The sequence below is a fragment of the Sorghum bicolor genome, chromosome 3 (assembly GCF_000003195.3).
Source record: "Sorghum bicolor cultivar BTx623 chromosome 3, Sorghum_bicolor_NCBIv3, whole genome shotgun sequence".
NCBI classification, from domain to species: domain Eukaryota; kingdom Viridiplantae; phylum Streptophyta; class Magnoliopsida; order Poales; family Poaceae; genus Sorghum; species Sorghum bicolor.
In genome coordinates this window covers 174673-197292 of record NC_012872.2, presented here as the reverse complement: position 1 = coordinate 197292, position 22620 = coordinate 174673, and the positions used below count along the sequence as shown (strand labels likewise).

Genomic DNA, 22620 nt, shown 5'->3' with positions numbered 1-22620 from the left:
AAAAAAAAACTGGAAATTCCTACAACTATATATGCATATATAGATGGAAAAAAAACATATACAATGATCGATAAGTTCAATCACAGCCAGAAAAAATAAGATTACATGGTATCTACATGGGAATTGCGTTCAGAATGAACAAAGAGGCAAGCGGAAAGAGAAGTAATTTTGATTAGTTATAGGTACTAATTAAACAGGAGTTCCTAAAACTTATGTCCCCTGGAGAAATTCAATCTCATAATAATTGTGTTCAGAGCTAATAATTCTTCCACTCTTAAAGCATTTTATCAACTCGTTCAGTCGTTGTTGTATAATTCACATACACGATACTCGGGAACGGCCGCTCCACGACATTCTGGACAGGGAGATGGATCCAGGGCCAGGCGGTGAAGGATGTTGCGCCCTCACTCCTGGAGTTCGTCAGCCAAAGGGACATCAAGACGACGACCGTCGCCGAAGGATTGGCTGGAAGAGCTTGGGTACGCCAGATCTCCAGAGGGATCACTACCCCGGCCATCCTAGACTACCACAGACTGTGGGACCTAGTGTCCCAAATTCAGCTAGGCGACAGCGAGGACAGCCTGATATGGCGTTGGACAGCGGATGGCAAGTACACCCCTAGGTCAGCATACCAGGTGCTGCTCACAGCCTCACACTCGATCCCTGGATGCTCCAGGATATGGAAGACATGGGCCCACCTTCGAGTCAAAATCTTCTTATGGCTTGCCATCCGGGGACGCCACTGGACCGCGGATAGGAGGAGACGACATGGGCTACACGCATACGACCACTGCTACCTCTGCGACCAAGACCCCGAAACCATTGACCACATCGTCGCCTCGTGCTCGTACTCGCGCCAGGTCTAGTGGACCATGCTAGCGGTTCTCGGAGCAGACGCATCCCATGTGGGTGGCACGTCCTTGCTAGCCTGGTGGGACCAATGGCGGAGGCATGGCACGGAGACAAGCAAAAAGGAGCCGACACTCTCTTCGCCTTGGCCGTGTGGGAAATTTGGAAGGAACGGAATGCATGTTGTTTCCGAAGCGCTTCCTCCACCGTCAGCCAGCTCCTGTCCACCATCAAGCACACTGCTGATCAATGGATCGAGGCCGCGGCAAGGAATTTGGGTTGTCTCATTCGGGAGTAATAGGTTGCGCATGAAAAGGGGGGCGAGGCTGCAATCCTTGTAAAAACTTTGGACAGTGCCCCACCTCGCGCCCCTGCACGCCTGTAAAAACAATTGCTTCTACTTAATACAAAAGATACGCAAGCCTTTTGCGTATTCGAGAAAAAAATTCGAAGGGAATGAAGGGGATTTGAGGTCCCTCCCAATGCCCATGGTTTTGGAATGATCAAAGGAACAGGGCTGAAAGGAAAGAGATGACGAGGGGAAGCGGTTGATATCAGAAAGTAGAAGTGTTGGTCCACAATACAAGAAAAGTTACCCCTGCTGTCCCCCAGGCCAGTAGTTAACAAGCTGGAGTAGTAAGCAAGAACACCGTGTCACATTGTTCCAACCAACGACCTGAATAATTGGCCACATATATAGAAATAATAGGTCATATATATAGGATGATCGATGATGACTGAGATGATAGAGAGCTAGCAGGACAGATAGGAATGGCTGGCGAGTCCACGTTCACGACGACGACAGGCGATGGAGCAATATATAGTTTCTATACTCATTAATTTTTATATAGACACTATATATAGAAACTATAGTCCCAATGGATAGTTTCTATAAAATATTTTTATATCCAATCACAAGCATTCTCTCTCTATTTTTAGCCAATCATATCACTTCATATTTTGGATTTTGTGTAGACATGGTTTCTAACTTAGACCCAGTTTCTATGATTTTTACTCTCTCTTCAATAACTACATTGTCACATCAGCAAAATGCTTAGGTGGCATTGCAATTAATGTCTATAGAAACCACAATAGTTTCTGCATTGGGAGTGCTCTAAATCCCAAAAGAAACTCGTTATATGGGAGTTGAGACTGGATTGAAGAATGTTCTGCCAGACACATGACATCATGGTGCATACAGGTCATCTAGAATCTAGTTGTTCCTGGACCCTTGGTGAATTATAGCTCAAAACATGGTAGAAACAAGAAAATCATCTCAAAGGGTTAAACTATATGAGAAAAAGTCTACTTCACCCCCTCCCTCAACTATGGAAGTGGACTACTTAACCCTCTCAACTTTGAAATCGGACATTTTATTTTTTGAAATTTCTAAAACCGTTGAAATAACCCTCTTAGACGGTTTTCGATGGTGGTTTCGCTACAATAACCATGATTTTGCTAGAGTGATAGAGGTTTTGTCTTTTTCATTTTTATTTATTCTAGCTGAATCATTGAAAAATCATAGTAAATCATAGAAAATCATAAAATAAAAAATCTAATTTTGTTCGACTCCATATAAGTAGATCTACACAATGAATATATATAATATGACATACTTTAGTATAAATTTTTTGTTGTAGATTTTATAAAAAATAATACCTTATATAGCCATATAAACACCAATAAACACCACAAATTCGTGACCTCGACTTTTTGTGACAAGTGGGTGAGAAACCAAAAGAACTCATCATCTGGGAGCTATAATTGGAATAAAAATGTATCAACCAGTGGACATATTGGTTGCCTAAATCGAGCCTCTAGAACATCTCGTGTGGCTCAACAGTTCTTCGAACCCCCCCCCCCCCCCCCCCCCCAAAAAAAAGTTAGAAATCACGAGCTATTGTTGACAAAACATTTTTTTGACAAGAAACTTCAATAATTGATTAACAGCAAGAAGTTGTTAGAATCATTACAGACTTAATGTTTACAGATTGGAGTGCCACAAGTAATGGGCACTCTTGAACATGTTCTGGATTAGAACAAACACCTGAGAAACTATGGAAATTGGAATGAAAAACAGTAAGTGCCTGTCGAGCCAGCGAATCTGCCATTTGATTTTGAGATCTGCTGATCTTACAGATGGAAGAGCTTGTGCCTGCCAAGAGGGGACTGATCATTTGCGTATATGGTTTAATTCTCCAATCAGGGGGGTTAGAGAGATCTGCTCCATTTAAGAAATGGACCAACTGTTGGTTATCTGATAAAAAGATTGCATCCTGTAGCTCCAATTTTTCCAGCAGGACAGTTGCCAAAGCAAGAGCTGCTGATTCCGCCATCAGAACTGAAGTGGAATCTTGCATTGCCGCCTTGATGAAAATGCTTAATGGAGGGGACATTTGAGTATTGATAATGAAAACACCTATCCCAGCATCTCTGGGAAGAGAGACAGCTAGGTCTGGCTGTGTTGAGGCATCCGTGTAACATCGCGTCCCATGAATCAAAGTTGGAAAAGGAACTAAAAACCTTTCCAGCAAGTTTCTGGAACAACTGTTGTCCTGATGTGAGGCTTCATTGTTTCGTGGCTGAACTGGTGATGATGTGTGTGCTTCTGTCCCACTTGGAGCATCCTGCTGCTGTTGACGGAGTCGACTAGGACCTGCAGAAAGTAGAATTGTACCTGGCTGATTCTGATCTTGCTCATTGAGAGCAGCAAGATGAGTGTTCATGTGGGCATTTGCGGCTTGATGAATCTGGGAAGAAGTCCATGTTCTCCTTTGGAACATATTATCATTGCGAGCCTTCCAAATATACCAGAGAATGAATAGAGATTTATATAAAGTTTCATCAGTTGGGTTAGGGGTAATTAGTAGAGGTAGGGACAATTGGACTCCGTCTTCTTCTGCAGGAATGTTATTAGTTATGAGGGGAGGGTTAGCTGTGGACCAGATCTCAGTAGGTAAAGTGCACTTAAAAAACAAATGTTGGTCAGTTTCAATAGCCCCATAATAAGAGCAATGCTTGTCTATATGGACAGAATACCTCCCAGCTCTCTCACCAGTAGCAACTGCTCGTCTAAGGAGCCTCCAAGCGAAGGTTTTGAGAAGAGGAGGAATAGACTTACTTTTCCAGCATTTGTGTAGAATAATTCTTGCATCATCAGTTATACTTCTGGATCCATGACTAGGGAGGTAATGTACCTGCTGATGAGCAAGATAAGGGTAAACAGATTTAGAAGTGCAGATTCCATTTTTTGCAGGAGTCCATCTGAGAATATCATTACAATTAGAATTGACAACAGGAGTGGCTTCTATAGAATGAACAGCTTGAGCACTGAAGGTGGTGGAGAGAAGTTGGTGGTTCGAAGTCTGCCAGGAACCCAAAGATCAGAGACTTTGGCAGGCAAAGGGGAATTAACCACTGGCATGAGGAGGTGATCATAGACTTGATTCGACACAGAAGACCAAGGGTCAGACCAAATGGAGGAATTGCCAGAATGTATTTGGTAGATAGAACTGGAGTTCAGGTGATGTTTAATTTGCATAATAGAAGACCAATAGATGGATCTGGGGCCCTTGGCAGGAGAATTCCAGAAGGAATCAGAAGGGTGGTATTTGGCTTTAAGAATATCAGATAGGAGGGGATTCTTATTAGTGGCTATGTTCCAAGCAGAATGAATGATGAGACTTTTGTTGATCAATTCCATATCTCTAATGCCAAGACCACCTTGTTCAGTAGGCTTGCAAATGTCATCCCAAGAGCGATAAGCTATTGGATTGGTGTGTTGCTCCTCTTGAACACCTGCCCACCAAAATCTTTTAATGATAGTATTAATTTTCTCAATGAAAGATTTGGAGAAGAGGACAGTGGACATATAATAAATAGGTATAGAAGAAAGCACAGACTTAATATACTGTAACCTACCAGCATGGTTAAGTTTATTGGCTTTTAGGGTTCCAAATTTTGCAAAGAACTTGTTAAATATGAAACTGTAGGCTCTGTTCTTATCTCTATGACTAAAAATCAGGGGATGGCCTAAGTGCATAGTGTTAGGTTGCAGGTCAGGAACAGGAAAGATATTTTTAATTTGATTTCTAACATGATTAGAAACATTTTTGCTAAAATAAATGGAGGACTTTTGGAGATTAGGAGTCTGACTAGATTGTTGGCAGAAATCAAAAAGAATGGTCTTGATCACTTGGGCTTCTTGTAAGGTTGCCTTGCCACAAAGGATAAGATCATCTGCAAATAAAAGGGAATGGATGCTAGGAGCATTGGGCCCAAGTGATATACCCGCAAGGTTACTGTTGTGAAGCGCTGCCTGCAATCTTATTGAAAGCTCATTAATCGCAATAACAAAGAGGTAAGGGGATAGGGGACAACCTTGTCTTAAACCTCGTTGAGAGTTAAAGTGTGCAGTAGGCTCATCATTGACTAGCACTGCAAATGTAGGAGAAGAGATGCAGACTTTGATGAGATTAATAAAATTTTCAGTGAGGCCCAATCTGCAGAGAGCCTCAAAAATGAAACCCCATTCTAATCTATCAAAAGCCTTGGCTAAGTCAATTTTGAGAATGAAGGCTTTATCCTTCCAACTAGTCAGGTTGAAGGAATGGATGATTTTCTGTGTAATGATGATGTTGGATGAAATATGCCTGTTAGCAATAAAAGCAGATTGAGAGTGGCAAACATAATTAGGCAAGTGATTCTTGATTCTGTTAGCCAAAGACTTGGTGATAATTTTATAAATAACATTACATAGGCTTATCGGCCTGTAATCCTGAGGAGCAACCGGATTAGTCTTTTTCGGAATAAGAGAAATGAAAGTTTGGTTGAAATCAGTCGGCAAATAAGCATGTGTATAAAAATCTTTTACCACTTTATAAATATCCTCCTTAGCCTAGTGCTAGGTAGATTTGTAAAACGCTGCATTGAGACCATCAGGGCCAGGGGCTGCATTGCTCCACATCTGCTTAATGATGTCATATACTTCATTTAAGGTAGGAGTGGAATAAGTGTACCTGAATGTGTCATTGTTGTTGACTGCCTCCTCTTCCTGCAAGCTTCGGTTAATCATAAGAAAGTTGGTTGCGCAATCATGAGGGCGAGAATGCAGATGCAATGAGGAAGCACAATTATTATTGAAAATATTAGAGTGGGTGTGATCAGTAGGCTGCTGACTGTTCTTATGAGACGAGAAAATATTAGTAAAGTAGGTGATGAAACTGTCAGCCAGTTGCTGAGGGGTGGTGGAGTGAGAACCGTCAGGATTGATGAGGTGGGAGATTCTGTTCTTCCTATTTCTCTTGATAATAGCATGGTGAAAGAAGGAAGTGTTTCTATCACCTGCGAGCGCCCAATTCTTTTTGGCCCTTTGGATGTGGTACTGTTCTTCTTTGCCCATGAGATCTTAGTGTTTATCATGAAGGTGCTGCTGCAGATTGTGGTCTTGTTGGGATGGGGGCAGACTTTGCTGAACAAGAATTTGATTCTCAATTTGAGCAATCAGGTCATTATTGTTGGGTTTTTTCTTCCTCCATTTCCTGAGATCTGCAGCAAGAAATTTTGTTTTTTGAGAGAAATCACGTGTAGAAGAGCGATGCCAACTCTGCCTGGCTATGTCATGGTAATCATTATCCATTAACCACCAATTTTCAAATCAAAAAGGTTTAGTAATACGAGGGCGCTGGGAGTTGAGAACCGCAAGGATGGGCGCATGGTCGCTGTACATCATAGGGAGATGGTAGACTGTGGTCGCAGGAAACATCAGACACCATCCTGCATTGCCTAAACAACGATCAAGTCTCTCATAAGTGGGAACAGAGGAAAAATGCTTATTAGTCCAAGTATAGGCAGGCCCATTGTAACCAAGATCAATAAACCCGCACTGTTTAACAAGCGCACAAAATTCATTAATACGATTCAAGTCAGCCGAATTAGGACCTAATTTCTCCTTAGCATGCATCAGTTCATTAAGATCACCCATACAAATAATAGGCAGGTTGGTATTAAGACCAACAAAGTCAAGCACTTGGGCCCAGATAGAACTGGTGGTACGATGATGAGGGTCTCCATACAAACACACTAGACCATACTGTGAAGAGGTAATTTTATTGTTACACAAGGCAAAGATGAAGTGGTGGCTATGGTCTACAACATTCAGATCAACATCATCATTCCATAAAAGCCAGAGGCCACCAGATTGGCCTTGAGCGGGGACAACAAAGGCATCATAGTAATTAAAACGATTTTTAATGGCAGTTTTATTGATAGAAGAATTTCTAGTTTCTGATAGAAAACATACCTGTGCTCGGGTAGACATCAGGAGACGGCCGAGATGGTTCATGGTTGAACTGCCAAGGTTTCCACCCGAGCCTCTGCAATTCCACGCCAGGTGTGTCAAAACGCCTGGCCCCATAGATTGTCCTGTAGCTTGATGATGGTGTCGAGGAAGATTGTCATCAGCAGGCAGAGCCGGCTGGGCATGGGGGAGTTGATAACACCGCGGCATGGTGGTGGAGATGTTGGTTCGATCCAAATCGGAGCGGTTGGACCAAGCGCTAGTTCGGTCAGGCGGTCCAATCGGAGCAGCAGGGGCATGCATGATTGGAGATCTACACAGCATATCAGGAGGAGTAGTGGGATGAGGTGGATCTGGTGGAATGATGGGTGGTGGTGGGTCAGGGGGCACATCCTCCATGGCAGAGGGGATCGGAACTTCAGGGTTGTCGCTAGCCATGGCAGGAATCGGCAGAAGGAAACGAACAGTCGAAGAGAAGAAACTGGAACCAGAGAAGAAACTGGAACCAGGTGCTTCATCCAGAGGATAAAGCATGAAGGAAGGTCAGATGAGAACGACGAACCAAGCAAGAAAGGAAGATGGATCGGAGAGGAAAAAGGCCTCAGAAGAATAAATTCCCCAGAACTGGAGCAGAAACTCGGACAGATAGAAGATGGGAGCGAATTGAATGAATGGGAAATGGAGATTTGGGGGAAAAGGGGCAAGACACCAAAGAGAAACGCACTGAAAAAATCAGCGGAAGAAAATAACACAGCACAGATCGAAGGCAAACCAGCGGACGTAGCAAAGATCGAATGGAAAAAGATGGATTAAAGGAAAGGGGAATCAAGGATCTAGGGAATAAGCGGTAGGAAAGGGAGTTATGGCATATCGCCCGTGTACTACTCTGAGCGTCTAGAGGAAGGATCCAGTGCCAGCACTAGTGCAGTAGACAGTCCAAAAACAACAAAGACTAGATAGCACCAAGAAAGCTCTGTGGGACGTGTTGGATAATCTCCTATATATACAACTAAAAAGACTAACAATCTTCTTTCGTCCTGCCTGCTCGCGCGTGCGACCATGACCCGTATTAGGAAACAACAATTCCATCCCGCAATCGTTGCGATCCTCTCCCTGCTCGCGCCGCCACACACGCTCGCGATCCCCTTCCTGCTCGCTACGCCACACACGCCCGCTCCTAGATGGCCGCTCGCGCCTCCTCCTCCCGCCCAACGCCGCTGCCTGCGCTCGCAGGTGGCCATGCCCAACGCCCGCGCCTGCTCGTAGGTGGCTCGCCGCGCCCGCTCGTGCCTCCTCCTCCGCCCAACACCTCTGCACGTGCAGCTCGCACCGCACGCGCTCGTTGCCTGCGCTCGCCGGTGGCCGGGCCCAATGCACGTGCCCACTGCGTGGGATACATGGAGGTTGCCGTCGGAGATGCCGTCGCGTGGGATAAGTAGAGGTCGCCATCAGAGACCACTCCGCACCTGCACCGAGCACCTCGCCAAGTCAGACTGCCCCTGCCTTCGATCATCAAACTGCTACCGCAGGAGCTGCGGCCAACGTCAACGAGCATCGCCGGCTCGACAACAAGATGAACCCCTACGCCCCGATCTCTCGCTCTATCTCCCTTGGCTAGATCAACGTTGGGGCGGTTAGATCGACGTCGTCTCCAACCGGATCGACATCATGGGCGCCACCCCATCGATGTGTTGCGCCCCTTCGTCTCCCCTAACTTGACCAGTGTTGGGGCACATGGATTGGCGCCGCCCCCAGCCACATCAACATAGTCGCCCTCCAGTTGATGTGCCCCCTCCTTTGTCTCCCCCAACTAGATCTGCGTTGTGGCGATCAGATCGATGTCGTCGCCAGTCAAATCGATGCCTTGGCCGCCCTCCCATCGACACGCCACCACATTGGCATATGTGTTCATCTCCTAGCTCCCTCTCCCTTCTTATGCATTTTGAATTTCAAGATTGGGCATTTGTATAGTCGGATTGTCGCGTGTTGTGGTTTTTCTAGCATTTCTCAGTTTGAGTTTTTGTCTGATGGGTTTGTTGGTGTCGGTGTTGCAGAGATTGTGGCAGCAACGTCCATCGCGAGCCACGGGCGGATGTCGCGTACTGCATCCATGCGCTTGCCCGGCGCGACAAGCCAAAACCAGGAACTAGATTGTAAGCAGCGCTGCACTCTGCTTTAGATTATTTTCATTCATTCTGTGTATTCGATGCTCTGATGGTTGCTTTAGCTGCTAAATTGGCACTGATCTTGTAATGGTTTTTGGGTGATCGATGAGTCTCGAATGCAATTCCGTTTGTCAAAAAAGGTGATCACACTGTGGATTCGAATGCAGACAAATGTTCAATCGTCAAATGCCCAAGTTTCATGTGTAGTTAGTGCGGAGCAGTGCTATTGATTTGGGGGCCGTTTGGTTCTTTTGCTTAGGCTATGTAGACTCAAATTCTAGAAGACATTATGTTTCTAATTTGGTATCTATATGCTTCTTTTGTTCTGTCAGCTTTTAAAGGTAGCCGCTGTATAAGCTCAGACCAAGCAAATTCCGTGCAGCAATTGAGGCAGCTTTTCTCACTGAACGTGATTTTTTATCAAAAAATGGATGGGGTATGCTCACTGCGGAAGTCTGTAAATAAGCAGTCTGATCCTAATAGCTTTCAGGAAGAGGCGAATTCAAATAACGAGCAAGAGTGCCAATCCGATTCTCAGGTAACCTGATATGGTGAAAATGTACAAGTCCAGTCTGGAGCTACTTCCCTTGATACATCTTTTGAGCTGGCCTCAATTTAATTCGCTAAATTGTAGGTTGTTCGAAAATTGGCACTGTCTTGTGATAGCTGTGATAATCGCCTACCATCCAAGGTTCCGAAAAAAAGGAAGCAAGGGATGAGCAGGTGCTCGGCACTACGAAAAGGTTTGTGGCTAACCTTTTGAGTTGTGAGATACTTCATCTCAGGTATTCTTTACACATCCTTTCTTCCTTTTGATGACCCATGTCTATAAGAATTACTCTGTAGTTATTGTAGTTGAAATAATACTATGGCATATGTAAGAAAATTTAGCACCACACAGATGGTGGAAACTGGGTAAGAGCTTAGAAGAATACATGCTTTGGTTGTATATCCTCTTGAATATTCTGGGTACTGGCTTGAAAGGCACTTTGTCCCGGGTTTGTTATGATGAGTGCCACATTTGGGTTCACATTGAATGTGACCTGACATGCAACAACGTGGAGGTTATTTCCTTACTATTGTATGATGACATTTTGATGTCCTTATTGCTTGATATCTATATGCAACTATTTGATAAATACCTTTTCTTAACTTGGCATTGTGTCATAGGATTTAGAAAAGACAGATTATTACTGTCTGAAATGCAAACTAAAACGCAAAACAGTTCTAGCAACAGCAAAAATGAATACTTCCAATAGTTCAGAGTAAGTCATTTACTGCTCTCTAACTTATGGAGTATGATATGAGTAAATAAGCACTTCAATTCGTAATGTATTTCTCCACAGATGTGCTAGCACTTCAAAGGAAAAGTTGGCCGCAATGATAGATATTTGCTACAACAGCGAGGAGGCACTGTATGTACCTGACAAGCACATGTAATTATTTGGTATTTTGGTGGTATCTCACTGTAATTTAGAACATATATTATTCAATGTGTTGGGAGAGTAGGCTCACATTTTGTGTTATGTGATTTTGTTATTGCAATACTCACTCTTAAGTATTATTTAGTGGATGGCGGGCATTGTAATGTTGACTATGTAGACCAGAAACACCCAACCAACTTTAATATAATGATGCATAATTTTCCTGTGCATCCAAGAAATACTAGCAGTCTGCGTGTTACAATGATTCTACATGCTACTATTTGTAAGATGATTTGAGTTGAGTTATTGCTGGCAGGATACTATGTGTTAATTTCACAAACTTTGTTTTTAATTAAATATTAGTTTTTAATGTTAATATTTAATTTTTACGGTATTGTTATTTTATCATGCGATCCGTGTATTTTAAATATAAGATGTTAGGTATCCCGTAGCAACGCACGGGCACGCCACCTAGTAATATATAAGCCATCGAAACAACGACCTAGAAAGTAGAAATGGCGAAAATTCATGACCATGGGATTTCGAGAGGCTGGTGGCATAGAAACCCTCAAACTTGTTATATGGCACTTGAAACTTGCTTAAAAATCTTCTCCCAGTTATTAAACATCTTGGTCGTACAAAAAGTGCATCTGAATTGTCTAGCATCCCGCTATTCCTTATCCCTAAAATGCTTGAAAATTTTGAGCTGTGGATCAAAAAAAGACGTAGAATTGTGAAAATCCACGATGGAGAGTCAGATGGTTTAAAACTACTTGAGACCACAGAGTGCCTAGAAATAGTAGACGTGTGAAAATGAAAACTCTATTTTTCTTTCCCAACTTTCACAAAACTTTGCTTTTCCTCCCTCAACTTCAAAACTGGGCAGCCTCCTTCAACTTTTCAAACCGTGTATTTTACCTCACTAGAGTGGTTTTGAAGGCGGCTTTTGCTACAATAAATAGTGATTTTACTACAGTGATGGTGGTTTTATATTTTTTCTTTTTTAATTATTTCAGCTGGAATCTTTGAAAAATCATAGCAAATCACAAGAAAATCATAAAATGAAAAATCTAATTTTTTGGACTCCACATAAGTATATCAACATAGTAAACATATAATATAGTATGCTTTAGTACAAAGTTTTTGCTATAAAGGTTTTATCCTTTTCTTCTTTTTATTTATTTGGTTGAATCTTTTAAAAATCATAGTAAATCATAGAAAAATCATAAAATTGAAAATCTAATTTTGTTAGATTCCACATGAGTATATATACACAATGAACATAAAATATATGTATGCTTTAGTCTAACAAAATAATTATAGAAGCTACAACTATGAATTATTTCAATTAATTACAGAAAAAGCGTAGATATAAAGCTACAACAAAAAATGTAGTAAAGCATATCATATTATATATTTACTATATAGATATGCTCATGTGGAGTCTAACAAAATTAGGGTTTCTATTTCATGATTTTTTCTATAATTTACTATGATTTTTCAAATATTTATCCAAAATAAGTAAAAAAAAAGACAAAACCTTTATAGCAAAAACTTTATACTAAAGCATACCATATTATATGTTCATTGTGTAGATCTACTTATGTAGAGTCCAACAAAATTAGATTTTCTATTTTATAATTTTTCTATGATTTACTATGATGTTTTAAAGATTCAGCCAAAATAATTGAGAAAAAGACAAAGACAAAACCATCATCACCGTAGCAAAACCACCATTCGCTGTAGCAAAACTACCTTCGAAACCGCTCTAGGGAGGTAAAATACACGGTTTAAAAAGTTAACAAAGTTGGTTTGTTTAGTTTTGGAGTTAAGGGAGAAAAAATAGACTTTCGTGAAAATTGGGGAGGAGAAGTAGACTTTTTCCGTGTGAAAATGACTAGAAGCCATGTAACCAGCTTCTAGGGTACACGAAAATAGTGACCTTGGGTCTTTGATAGCGGGCGTAGAAATACATAAATATTCAACCAGCCATTGGATTTTTTTGGTTGCATAAATGGTTCATATAGACCATAAACCACAGTGCTTATGGTCACAAGCGGATGTAGAGTAGTAACATGGGGTACAGCTGTCTCCCCAAAATTTCTTGAAAAATATCTAGTATATATAATACCCTTTAATAATAGGCAACATATTAAGTGCAAACCAAGCAAGCTGTGCAAACTTGCAAACTCTCAATCTAGATCACTAGATCCCGATCCGATGGCTAGCAACAGAGGTGGGTCAATTTTACAACCGCCCCCCACCCCTCTATCCATTTTGCAAAAAAGACCCCTTCGTGCCCTCCAGTCAATCTCCTCATTCTTTTCTCCTCTGTCGTCGGCCCAGTCGCACTAGGTTCGCCCATCCCTTGGGCAGCTGCCAAGCCAGCCGGCCGCCGAGCCTCCCATCCAGCCGGCACTCGAGCTCGTGCTCGTGGACGGCCACGACTTGTGGAGGCCGGTCCTTGGAGTCCCTCTGCGCTTCCCGGCAACCATAGCGCCCGCCCTCCCGGATCCGGCGGCTCATCAGCCGCGTCGTTCGGAAGCAGCATCTGTACATTTGCACAGTCGGCACGACGACGTGCCTCACCTTGCTGGTCGTGTCGCTGTCGTTGCTCAAGTGCAGCGCGCTGACGGGCGGCGTCGACGTAGGGCTCTCCTTCCTGACGAGCTTCGTGGCTTCCTTCTCGATGGGGATGGGCGTCAAAGTCCATGGCGCGTGTGGGGATGTGCGGCAGCGGCTAGTCACGGTAAAAGGGAAACCGAGGAGGAGGAACCAAGCGACAGGATAATCAGCTACGGGAGATTGGGGATGGGTCAATTACAAAAGAAGTAAGAGAACTGCTCCAGTACTCCCTCTTCTAAAAATGGCACGAATCTCAAAGCAGCTGATGAAAAAAATAATTATTTTCTATTGATTTGTTGCATGGGTCGCTGTTGGGCTTAGCCTGTCCAACCTAGCCCCGAGTCCAGCACGCCCGCTCTGCTCCGTTAATTCATCGGAGGCGGCATCGAGTGCGGCGTGCCCGTGCCGCACTCCCATGCGAAGCCCACGACAACGTCCGTCAGCCGGTCAAGAAGCAAGAGCTCGAGTGCCAGTAGGTTGTGCGCCACGCCTTGGTTCACCAGGTGCGCCATGAACGCGGTCGTGGCTGCCAGTTGGTGAGTGTTGCCACTAGCATGGGCGCACCTGACGCGGAGCCGGCCGACACATGGAAGCCTATTGTTCACGACCGCCGCGAACGTTGCGAAGGGCATGAGGAGGGCGCGGTAGAGCAGTACACGCCGGTACACCAGGTTCTTGGCAAGCAGCTCGAGGATCACGTGCCGGACGTTGGCAGCGGTGGCCAAGTTGATGAGGCGTAATGCTCTTCCTCAGCGCATCACACATAGTGCTGGTATTCGGCGTTGCCGGACTCGCCAGCGTCGTCGTCTTCAGCGATAGCCTGGTAGTCTGGTACGACCCTTGCTTGATGGGTGCGGCGCGTCCGGCACGTTCGGTGGTTCGCAGGGGCTTCTTCTTCCTCAACTGCGCCGGCGCCGCCGCCACCGCCGAAGCTCCTTGGAGCAGCACGACGGGATCAGGGGAGGGGAGAAGTAGAGAGTGTCCACCAGCCGCAGCTGCTCGCCATCTCTGATGAATTAACAAAGCAGGGGTGCAGGGTGGACGGGCTGGACTCGGGGCAGGGTGTGGGTTGGACAGGCTAAGCCCAGCCGTGATTCAGACAACAAATCAAAATAGAAAATAATTAATTTTTTTAATTGACTGTTTTGAGATTCGTGTATTTTTCACAAGGAGTACCGAAGCAGTTGCCAAGAAGTAATTAGCAATGATGGCTAGTGGGTGTTTTTTTATAAAAATAGCCCACCTCTGTTGCTAGCCATCGGATGGGGATCTAGTGGTCTCGATTGAGAGTTTGCAAGTTTGCACAGCTTACTTAGTTTGCACTTGATATGTTGCCTTAATAATATATACATGTGTAATACATTGTTATATATAACTGCTAATCTCTTCAGCTCATACAATAACCTTAACATTTTACATTGACAACTATTTTATCACCGTTTAGTGATCTAATTATGTTATATCCATATTGATGAACTATATCATTTTTGTCCGTACCCCTACAATTAAAATCCTAAATCCACCACTGTCTGATTTTGGTCTATTTTCAGTACACATAATAATGCCAGCAATCTCATATTTGCGTATTAACAGACCAAAGCATGCATGTAACTCTATATGAATTGGAAGAATATCGCCATCAAAACCACTTCAAAACAGGGGTGGATGTAGTTTGGATGGTTTTGAGAGTTCAGGGCAAATGTCTAGTTTTAAGTTCATGAAGTAAAATCAGATCACGTCGACAATTTAGTACTACTAGTATAGTGCCCGTGCTAACGCTACGGTAGTATGTAACCAGACAATAAAAGGCTAAATTCATTTGTGTCATCAAGCTCAAAATATAACTGAAAAGGCAACAATTCCAAGAATGACATATGCATAGAGCTCTTACAGAACCTAAGAATGTGCAGTTAACCATTTTAACTTTATCTGAATTTGCGGCCATATAATAGAAGGAACCCCAAGATAAACAAACCACCACATAGCAGCTTTAGTGCAATTTATAACAAGCAGGTTACCTGACAACCATTATTGATACAAATAACATGCTGCCACAAGGAACCCAGAAGCACATATACACGCTGGCATGGCATCAAAAGCAGCTATACCTGAACGTTGCACAGCTGCAGAAGAGCTTACACTGCGAGCGCCATGGATCTCAAGTATTGGTGCTCGTCATCCTCAGATTGTCATGGGGATACCGCCGCCGCTGAATCGTCTTTGTCGTCATCGTTGTCGTGCGAGGGATGCTCAGGCTGGTCGTCAGTTGACGACGCCAAAAGCTAATGATCTAGTCTTTGTCTCTCAGCACAAGTATTTCTATAGGTTCACCTGAAATTCACCAAACTGTCCCTTAACAAACCGAAGAACCAAGCTATATTTGCTAGCAACCACATCTCCAAGAAGAACCTGACAAATCAAAATATAATGGAAAAGGGATCATTTAACAGTTCAATTACCACTAACATCGAAGGTCAACTAAAATGATCACTCTACATTTGAATTACCAGCTAAAATTATGATTACTGTTTCTCTGTGCATAAATTAACAAGAAGCCAAGACACTTATCCAAAAACATAAATTGGAGAGCTCGCATAAATAAATTATTAAAAACTTCTACCAACAACCGTAAACGCAAGGACCCTATCTATTTGTCCGGGGGCAATAATCCAAAGTCAAAGAAAGAATACGATCGCAGCCAATAAGTACTGGTGAATAGTGATCAAGATCCTGCTGGCTGCAATTCGATCTGTGGCGAAACCCATAAATGAAATCGAGTGCTCGGGACAGGAATTCGCACCAGCTTGGCCTTTGCGGAGCTTGTTCCCCACGTTGGCCACCATTGAATTGGATGGCAACTTGGAGAACCGCGGCCAGGACTTGACCTGCCTCGACGAGATCAAACCGCACGCAAGGAACTGCACTGGGGAATTTCTAGTTGGCCTCACCTCGATCGATGGGCGGCACCGGGTACTGGAGCGGGACAGCCTTGAAGGCGCCGCCGACCGACACCCTTCCCTTGGCTTGACCGCGGCACCGGCAGCGTTGACCACATAGCTCCACCGGCCCAGTCCATCTCCTCGCACAGCTTCCTGGAAAATGAAGAAATTTCACTAAATTGTAGCCTCACAAATCGACAATCCCCTGAGCCTAACTAATCGTCGTCCATTCTCCAATATTCAAACCCTAGGCCACCAAAGGGAAGAGAGCAGGGCGGCGCATGACGGACAGGACCTGGAGTCCTAGACGGCCACTCGTCGGCAAGTCCAACTGGATGCCAGCGTTGGCACACCTACACCAGTGCCTGGCGGGTCCATGCACACGATGGTGGTGCGGGCGCCCGGCGTGCGGGAATGCGGCGCAGTGGTGCCCGTCAGCCGGTTGGGGCGGGGGCAGGTTCTCTGCCTCGCTGCTTGCTCGGTCGCGCTCACGCAGACGGATCAGGTTAGAGGTCATGGTGGCCGCGGGGATGATATTTTCTTTTTTTAAAAAAAAAGAGAACAGGGCTCGAACCCCCCTGGCCGTTTGGCGCAGGCGTGGGAAGCGATGGAGAGGGATGGTGCGCGTGGTGAGAGATGGGCAGGCTGAGGACCATACGCACAATTCTGTACGTTAGATTTGAGTGAGTGAGGAGAGAGAAGATTAAAAAGTAATCTGGATGGTTGATTTCTATAGAGTCATTTTATTGGGTACAATTTTTGGGGTGGATGGAAGGAGAACTTCTCAGCGGGGGACATTTGTTGGTGTGGATGTAGGAAAGAAAATGTTGGTGCATTAGTAGGGTAGATAGATACAATTTTTGGGGTGGATGGAAGGAGAACTTCTCAGCGGGGGACATTTGTTGGTGTGGATGTAGGAAAGAAAATGTTGGTGCATTAGTAGGGTAGATAGATAGTAGAGAGAGGGAGGTCTGTACTTACCGACGAGGCCCACCTCGCGCGGTCGGCCCATGGATAAAGAAAGCCCAAGAAGAAAGACAATCAAGGATTTGCAGTGAGCTTGAAAAACCAGCCCAGTAACTAGACTAGAGTCTTGCAACACATGGTCACGTCACATCGGGGCAAAATCAGTAGACGGAATCCCTGAATGCATTTCTTGTGTTATTCGATGTCACATTATAACATTCTCTATCGATATATTTTTTTAGATGTGTTAACGTTAATCTGTGATTGGTAATTCTGTAAGACAACGCCTAGCTAGGTATGGTAACTCACCATGTGAGAGGTGAGAAGGTGCATCCATGTCAGCAGCAGGCTAAACAATGCAACCTGTGTTCTCAAAAAAAAAAAAATGCAGCCTGCAACTGCAAACCGGTAGCAGCAGCATCCGAGCGTTTTTCTTATTTCTTTCTCATTTTTTTTTATAATGCAGCTCCTCCGCCAGAGCGTTGAAGTTAAAGACGACTTGCAGTTGTAGCTACCTAGCCACGAGTTAGGCATCGATTCTTAAATTGTGCCGCTTAGTTTTATTGGTGACGATTAATTATCTTCGCTGTCATGGTTTGATTGACGCTGCAATATATATCATTATTGTTAGAACTACATCTATCTATAAAGATAAACTCCACTAGCTATTTTTCTTGACATGTAAAGTGTCCACATCAGCATCTATTAGAACATTCCACTAGTACATAGCACATTCAACTATTTCGTCATGCAAAGTGTCCACATCAGCATCCACTAACACATGACATTATGTGTGCATTCAAGCTATTCATATTAACAAACCATATTATTTATCGACATATATTACTGCATTACTAACAACATATATATACATCTCCTAATTCTTATTGATTAACACTCTAATATATTTATATTCTTTCTTTATATCCGCGGCAACACACGGAGAATCCTCCTAGTTCTCTACACGAATAGACGATTGAAAATTATGGTTGCTTGCATCGATCGGGTATCACACTAATGGATGGATGAGGGATATATTTCAAGGTCTCAATTTTTTTTCCTCTCGATGAGCTGATTTACTTAAAGGGTATTTGGCAGGGCTTTTTTGAGGAGTTATAACCATTTTGAAGGAGCCACCGTGGCTCCTCTAAAATGTTCCTGGCTCCTTTGTTTTTTATTGGAAAACTAGTCTCTCCTACAAAATGTTTAGTATGGCTCATCTAGAAAAGATAGAGCCGGAGCTAAGAATGAACCCTACCAGATAGGTCCTTGTTCTCGCACACGTGTCGCCGATGTATGCTCTCTCCCTCACCACCATCTCCACAGTTAGGGACAAAGTTAGAGAAAAAATAAGAAGGATTTCGTACCGTGGGCAGCCCATTGATATTATTTTCATTAGTCAACGTAGTGGGTTGTTCAATATAGTTGATTGGTCGTTGCAGTGAAGACAAAGATGCCATCAAAGGGGATGGTGGTTCTAGAGGCTAGCTCTTCTAATTAACACCTGCACGCACAAGATTAAAGTGTCTGGTTGTGCATGGGAGGTGGGATGATGGTGTCTTTCTTGTAGACGCTAGAGGAGGAAGACAAATAGAAGAGAATGAATCTGGACATCACGGAAGCGCGGCACCACACCATATATCGTGGCAGTTTTCGTGCTCGACATGACACACACACACACACCACGGCTTGACAGCAAATACACATAATAGTCATCTATTTAGGTTCAGTCAACCTCTTATCAATTTTTGGTACAGAAATCCACTTTTATTGCACATAATAATTAATTAAGTAGCAAAACATGCATGTGCATTGCAATGACAAAAACTATTATATGTTTACGAAAACGACCACAAACAGTATACACGCACGCGCTCACACACACAACAATATAAGTTAATAATTGTAACAATATATCAATATCCTACTAACATATATCAAATACAATTTTGATATATTTACAAAGCATGGAAATATTTAGATATATCATAACTTATTAACTTTAATTTTTATACTACCTATGTGTTATGTTAAATACCATGAGGGCACTCACAATGCAGACTCTATCATAGAGTCTAAAGTTATTTATTACCTCGAACAATGTGGACTTAGAGTCTAAATAAGACTTGAAGTCTTATTTTTTCTACCTCTTTCTGCAATAAATATGCTGCCACATTAGCAAAATACCATAAATAATATGTAACTAATTGTCTTGGACTCTGTGATAGAATCTTGCATTATAAGTGCCTTGAGGACCTATAAAAATCCATGGTTCTATTACTTAATTAAAGCCTGCAATTAGGTTAGTTGGATCCTTTGCTACTCTAGGTAACTTGCGGATAACATCTCAGAACTAAAAGATGAAAACGGAGGAAAAATAGAAAAAAAGAGAAGACACAGATATAAAAATTCTGAATAGAAAACACAAAAATAGAGAATGATAGTATGGAGGCAGTTTTATTTTTACAGAGAAAAAGCAAAACCAGTGAACGGACGAAGAACTAAATTAACATTAGGTATTATAGATAAATCATATCCGTGTGTTGCAATGAAATCCAAAACATATAGAAATCAAATCTTGTATGAACGAGTAGATATAGATAGATATTATATATTTTTTTAGTTTTTATATTTTTGAATTTATTTTAAGATTTAACGGTGGTATGCTTTCAGTGATAAATGATGTCTTCGTCGACAACGAGGCGCCTCTAGTTACTACTTCAATGGGTACTGCTAGCGTCCGGACGTCCGACGCCAACGACGCGTCCGGACGCCGAGCCCCCCACCCGCGCTACCGAAAAGAAAAAAAAAACCCCCCCATCCGTCTCTAACCAACTCACCTCTGCCCCACTCGCCCCGTCTGGAAGACCGTTTCTTATCCGCTCTCTCCCAACCAACTTACCCCTACCCCGCTCGCCCCGCGCAGAGGACAGCACTTCGTCCGTTCCCCGCGCAAGGAGCCCATCCTCCGCCCCCATGAGCATGGGATCCGCCCTGCCCCTCGCTTTGTCGGCCCCTAACAGATCTGCCTGCCGCTAACTCGTCCCTACAACCTATCCCCACACTTGACGCTGCAACACAATATGTATAATAGTACAACAATATCTGACATACTGCTACAACAAACAAGTTGAAGTAGCTGAAACATCATAAACATCGTATTACAACAAACAAGAACAACTGCTGCAACAACATGCAAACAACTGCTACAACATACAGATTGAATTATTGGATAGAATAGCTGAAACACCATAAATATAGTATTACAACAACAAAAAACGGCTGTTGCAACAACATGTAACAACTAATACAACAACGTAGGTTGAAGCATTGGATGGAGCAACCGAAACACCATAGACATAGTATTACAACAACATCGACCAACTGTTGCAACAACTAATACAACAGTGCAGATTAAAGCATTGGATGGAGCAACTAAAACACCATGGACATAGTACTACAACAACACCGAACAAATGTTGTAACAACATAAAACAAACTACTACAATATGCAGACTGAAGCAACTGAAACAACATCTCAAAACACAAAACTGCAACAACGACTAAAACCTACTGCAACGTCTAGATAGAACCATTGCAACAATGACGAGATCTGAACCCGAGAGCTCGCCGGAACCCTATCCTACTGCAACATCACCTGAAAAACATACTGCAAAAAACCAGAGAACACCATTACAACACGTACGAGCACTGAATTCCAAGAGCTCACCGAAACCCTAACCAACACAATATCCCATAGATCTAGATCCATAGGAAGAGCAGGAGGAGCAAGAGGTGGAGGAGGAGCAGAGGAGGGCTCAGATCCAGATCCACAAGAGGAGAGAGGGAAAAGGGAGAGAAAGGCTTCGGATCCAAATCCCTCTCCACCTACCTCGTCGTCGTAGGAGCCGCGTCGTTGTCTCCATCTCCAGATGCATGGAGGTCACGAGAGCGAGAGAGAAAAGAGCAGGGAGGAAGGGAGTTGCCCCGCTCACTGAAAGCTGTCACCGTCGTGCTCTACTCCGGCGGCATGGAGGGCGTGTGGGTCGCAGCGGGGAGGGAGGGAGAAAAAAGAGGGAGGAGCGGCTCGCGCATGGCAGAAAGTGCGGCCGCATGGTGCGAGCGGTGGAAGTGGCAGCGAGATGTGAGAGAAAAGTGGAGATGAAAAAAATGAGTGGATAAGAAGGTGTGGGGGAGCAACAAAATGAGTGGACAGCAACGTCCGGACGGACGGACGCCTTATAGCTATCATTACCGTACTTGAATCTCTCGTGGTCTGTCGGCTTAGTCGTTTGTAGGTGCTCATAAGGTAGGGTTTCTGTAGGAGATGAGTGTATGTGGGTTATGAGTGTTACTTTTATATATATATATATATATTGCAAACCACAACCTTCGTGAAAACCTGTGTAAACCATGACAAAAAAGTCATCTAAATTTACCATATCCGTGCAGCCTCAAGAGTCACATTCGCAATTTTCCATTGCGTCGTGCCCGTACGTCCTTGTTCTGTTTGGTCGCGCCGTGTGCATACCTCTATTTTTTCTGTTCGATCGACCGTCCCAGAGTCCGGTTCATTTCTGTTTGGTGGACTGTCCGAGGCCGTTCAGAATTCGGTGGTGCATACAAGCGCATTGGTTTTTTCCAGTCTCCACGTTCACCCATCAATATTATGATTAGGATTCCTATTTAGACATTTAGGGTTCGAAAAATGGATTATGATTAGAATTCTTATTCAGGTTACTCGCTTTGTTTCTAAATAAATAAATTTCTAGAGTTGTATTATTAAAACATTTTTTAAAACTTTAACTGAATTTAAAAAAAACATGAATATTTGTGACATCAAACTAATATCATTAGATACACCATAGAATCTATTTTAATATTGTGCTCATTTTATGTCATATATGTTGGTACTCTTTTTTATAAAGTTAGTCAAATTTAAAAAAGCCTGACTTGCACGGATTATAAGAATTTATTTATTTGAGGACAGAGGAAGTACTTAAGAAGCCTAACATATATTTCATATAAGATAGGAGGGTCGTAGATGATAGTTTCTATATTCACAGAGTTAGTTAAAGAAGGACCAGACGAAAAGAAAAAATAGGTGAAGAAAAATTTTACCTCTTTAATATTATACTAGCAAAAATGCCCGTGCGTTGCAACGGGAGATAAAAAGCTATTGAACGTTCATAAAACATTATAGGAATGATGCATATTTATTTATATTTTATTAAATATATAATTTATGTTATGATGACCATGACATCCTTGGCCACCATGGCCGGTAGGGGGCAAGCATCCGAGCAAGGTGGCATAGACGCACCTACACAAGTGGTTGCCAGTACGGTGTGAAC

The 22620-nt window shown here is 43.2% G+C and overlaps 3 protein-coding genes across 8 annotated transcripts; 1 reads left to right on the top strand and 2 right to left on the bottom strand.

Moving 5' to 3' along the window:
* LOC110433574 lies at positions 2781-8179 on the bottom strand. 2 transcript variants are annotated; one of them, XR_002451061.1, is made up of 2 exons: positions 7151-8179; positions 2781-6624 (listed from the first exon to the last, which is right to left on the bottom strand). XR_002451061.1 is itself a non-coding variant. In XM_021455979.1 (2 exons), the coding sequence occupies exons 1-2, from the start codon at positions 7679-7681 to the stop codon at positions 2793-2795; spliced, it is 1785 nt and encodes a 594-aa protein (XP_021311654.1). In that variant the 5' UTR covers positions 7682-8179; the 3' UTR covers positions 2781-2792. The 2 variants fall into 2 exon arrangements, 1 of the variants encoding a protein (XP_021311654.1); XM_021455979.1 differs by having other exon boundaries at positions 2781-4046.
* LOC110433575 lies at positions 8197-10977 on the top strand. 4 transcript variants are annotated; one of them, XM_021455981.1, is made up of 5 exons: positions 8197-9051; positions 9202-9300; positions 9645-9850; positions 9947-10055; positions 10659-10977. In XM_021455981.1, the coding sequence occupies exons 2-5, from the start codon at positions 9240-9242 to the stop codon at positions 10694-10696; spliced, it is 414 nt and encodes a 137-aa protein (XP_021311656.1). In that variant the 5' UTR covers positions 8197-9051; positions 9202-9239; the 3' UTR covers positions 10697-10977. The 4 variants fall into 4 exon arrangements, 2 of the variants coding, with proteins under 2 accessions (XP_021311656.1, XP_021311655.1); XR_002451063.1 differs by having other exon boundaries at positions 8197-9300; positions 9947-10097; XR_002451062.1 differs by having other exon boundaries at positions 8197-9300; positions 9947-10577.
* On the bottom strand, positions 15254-16889 carry LOC110434030. 2 transcript variants are annotated; one of them, XM_021457555.1, is made up of 3 exons: positions 16596-16889; positions 16310-16453; positions 15254-15692 (listed from the first exon to the last, which is right to left on the bottom strand). In XM_021457555.1, the coding sequence occupies exons 1-3, from the start codon at positions 16815-16817 to the stop codon at positions 15681-15683; spliced, it is 378 nt and encodes a 125-aa protein (XP_021313230.1). In that variant the 5' UTR covers positions 16818-16889; the 3' UTR covers positions 15254-15680. The 2 variants fall into 2 exon arrangements, with proteins under 2 accessions (XP_021313230.1, XP_021313229.1); XM_021457554.1 differs by having other exon boundaries at positions 15254-15770; positions 16596-16879.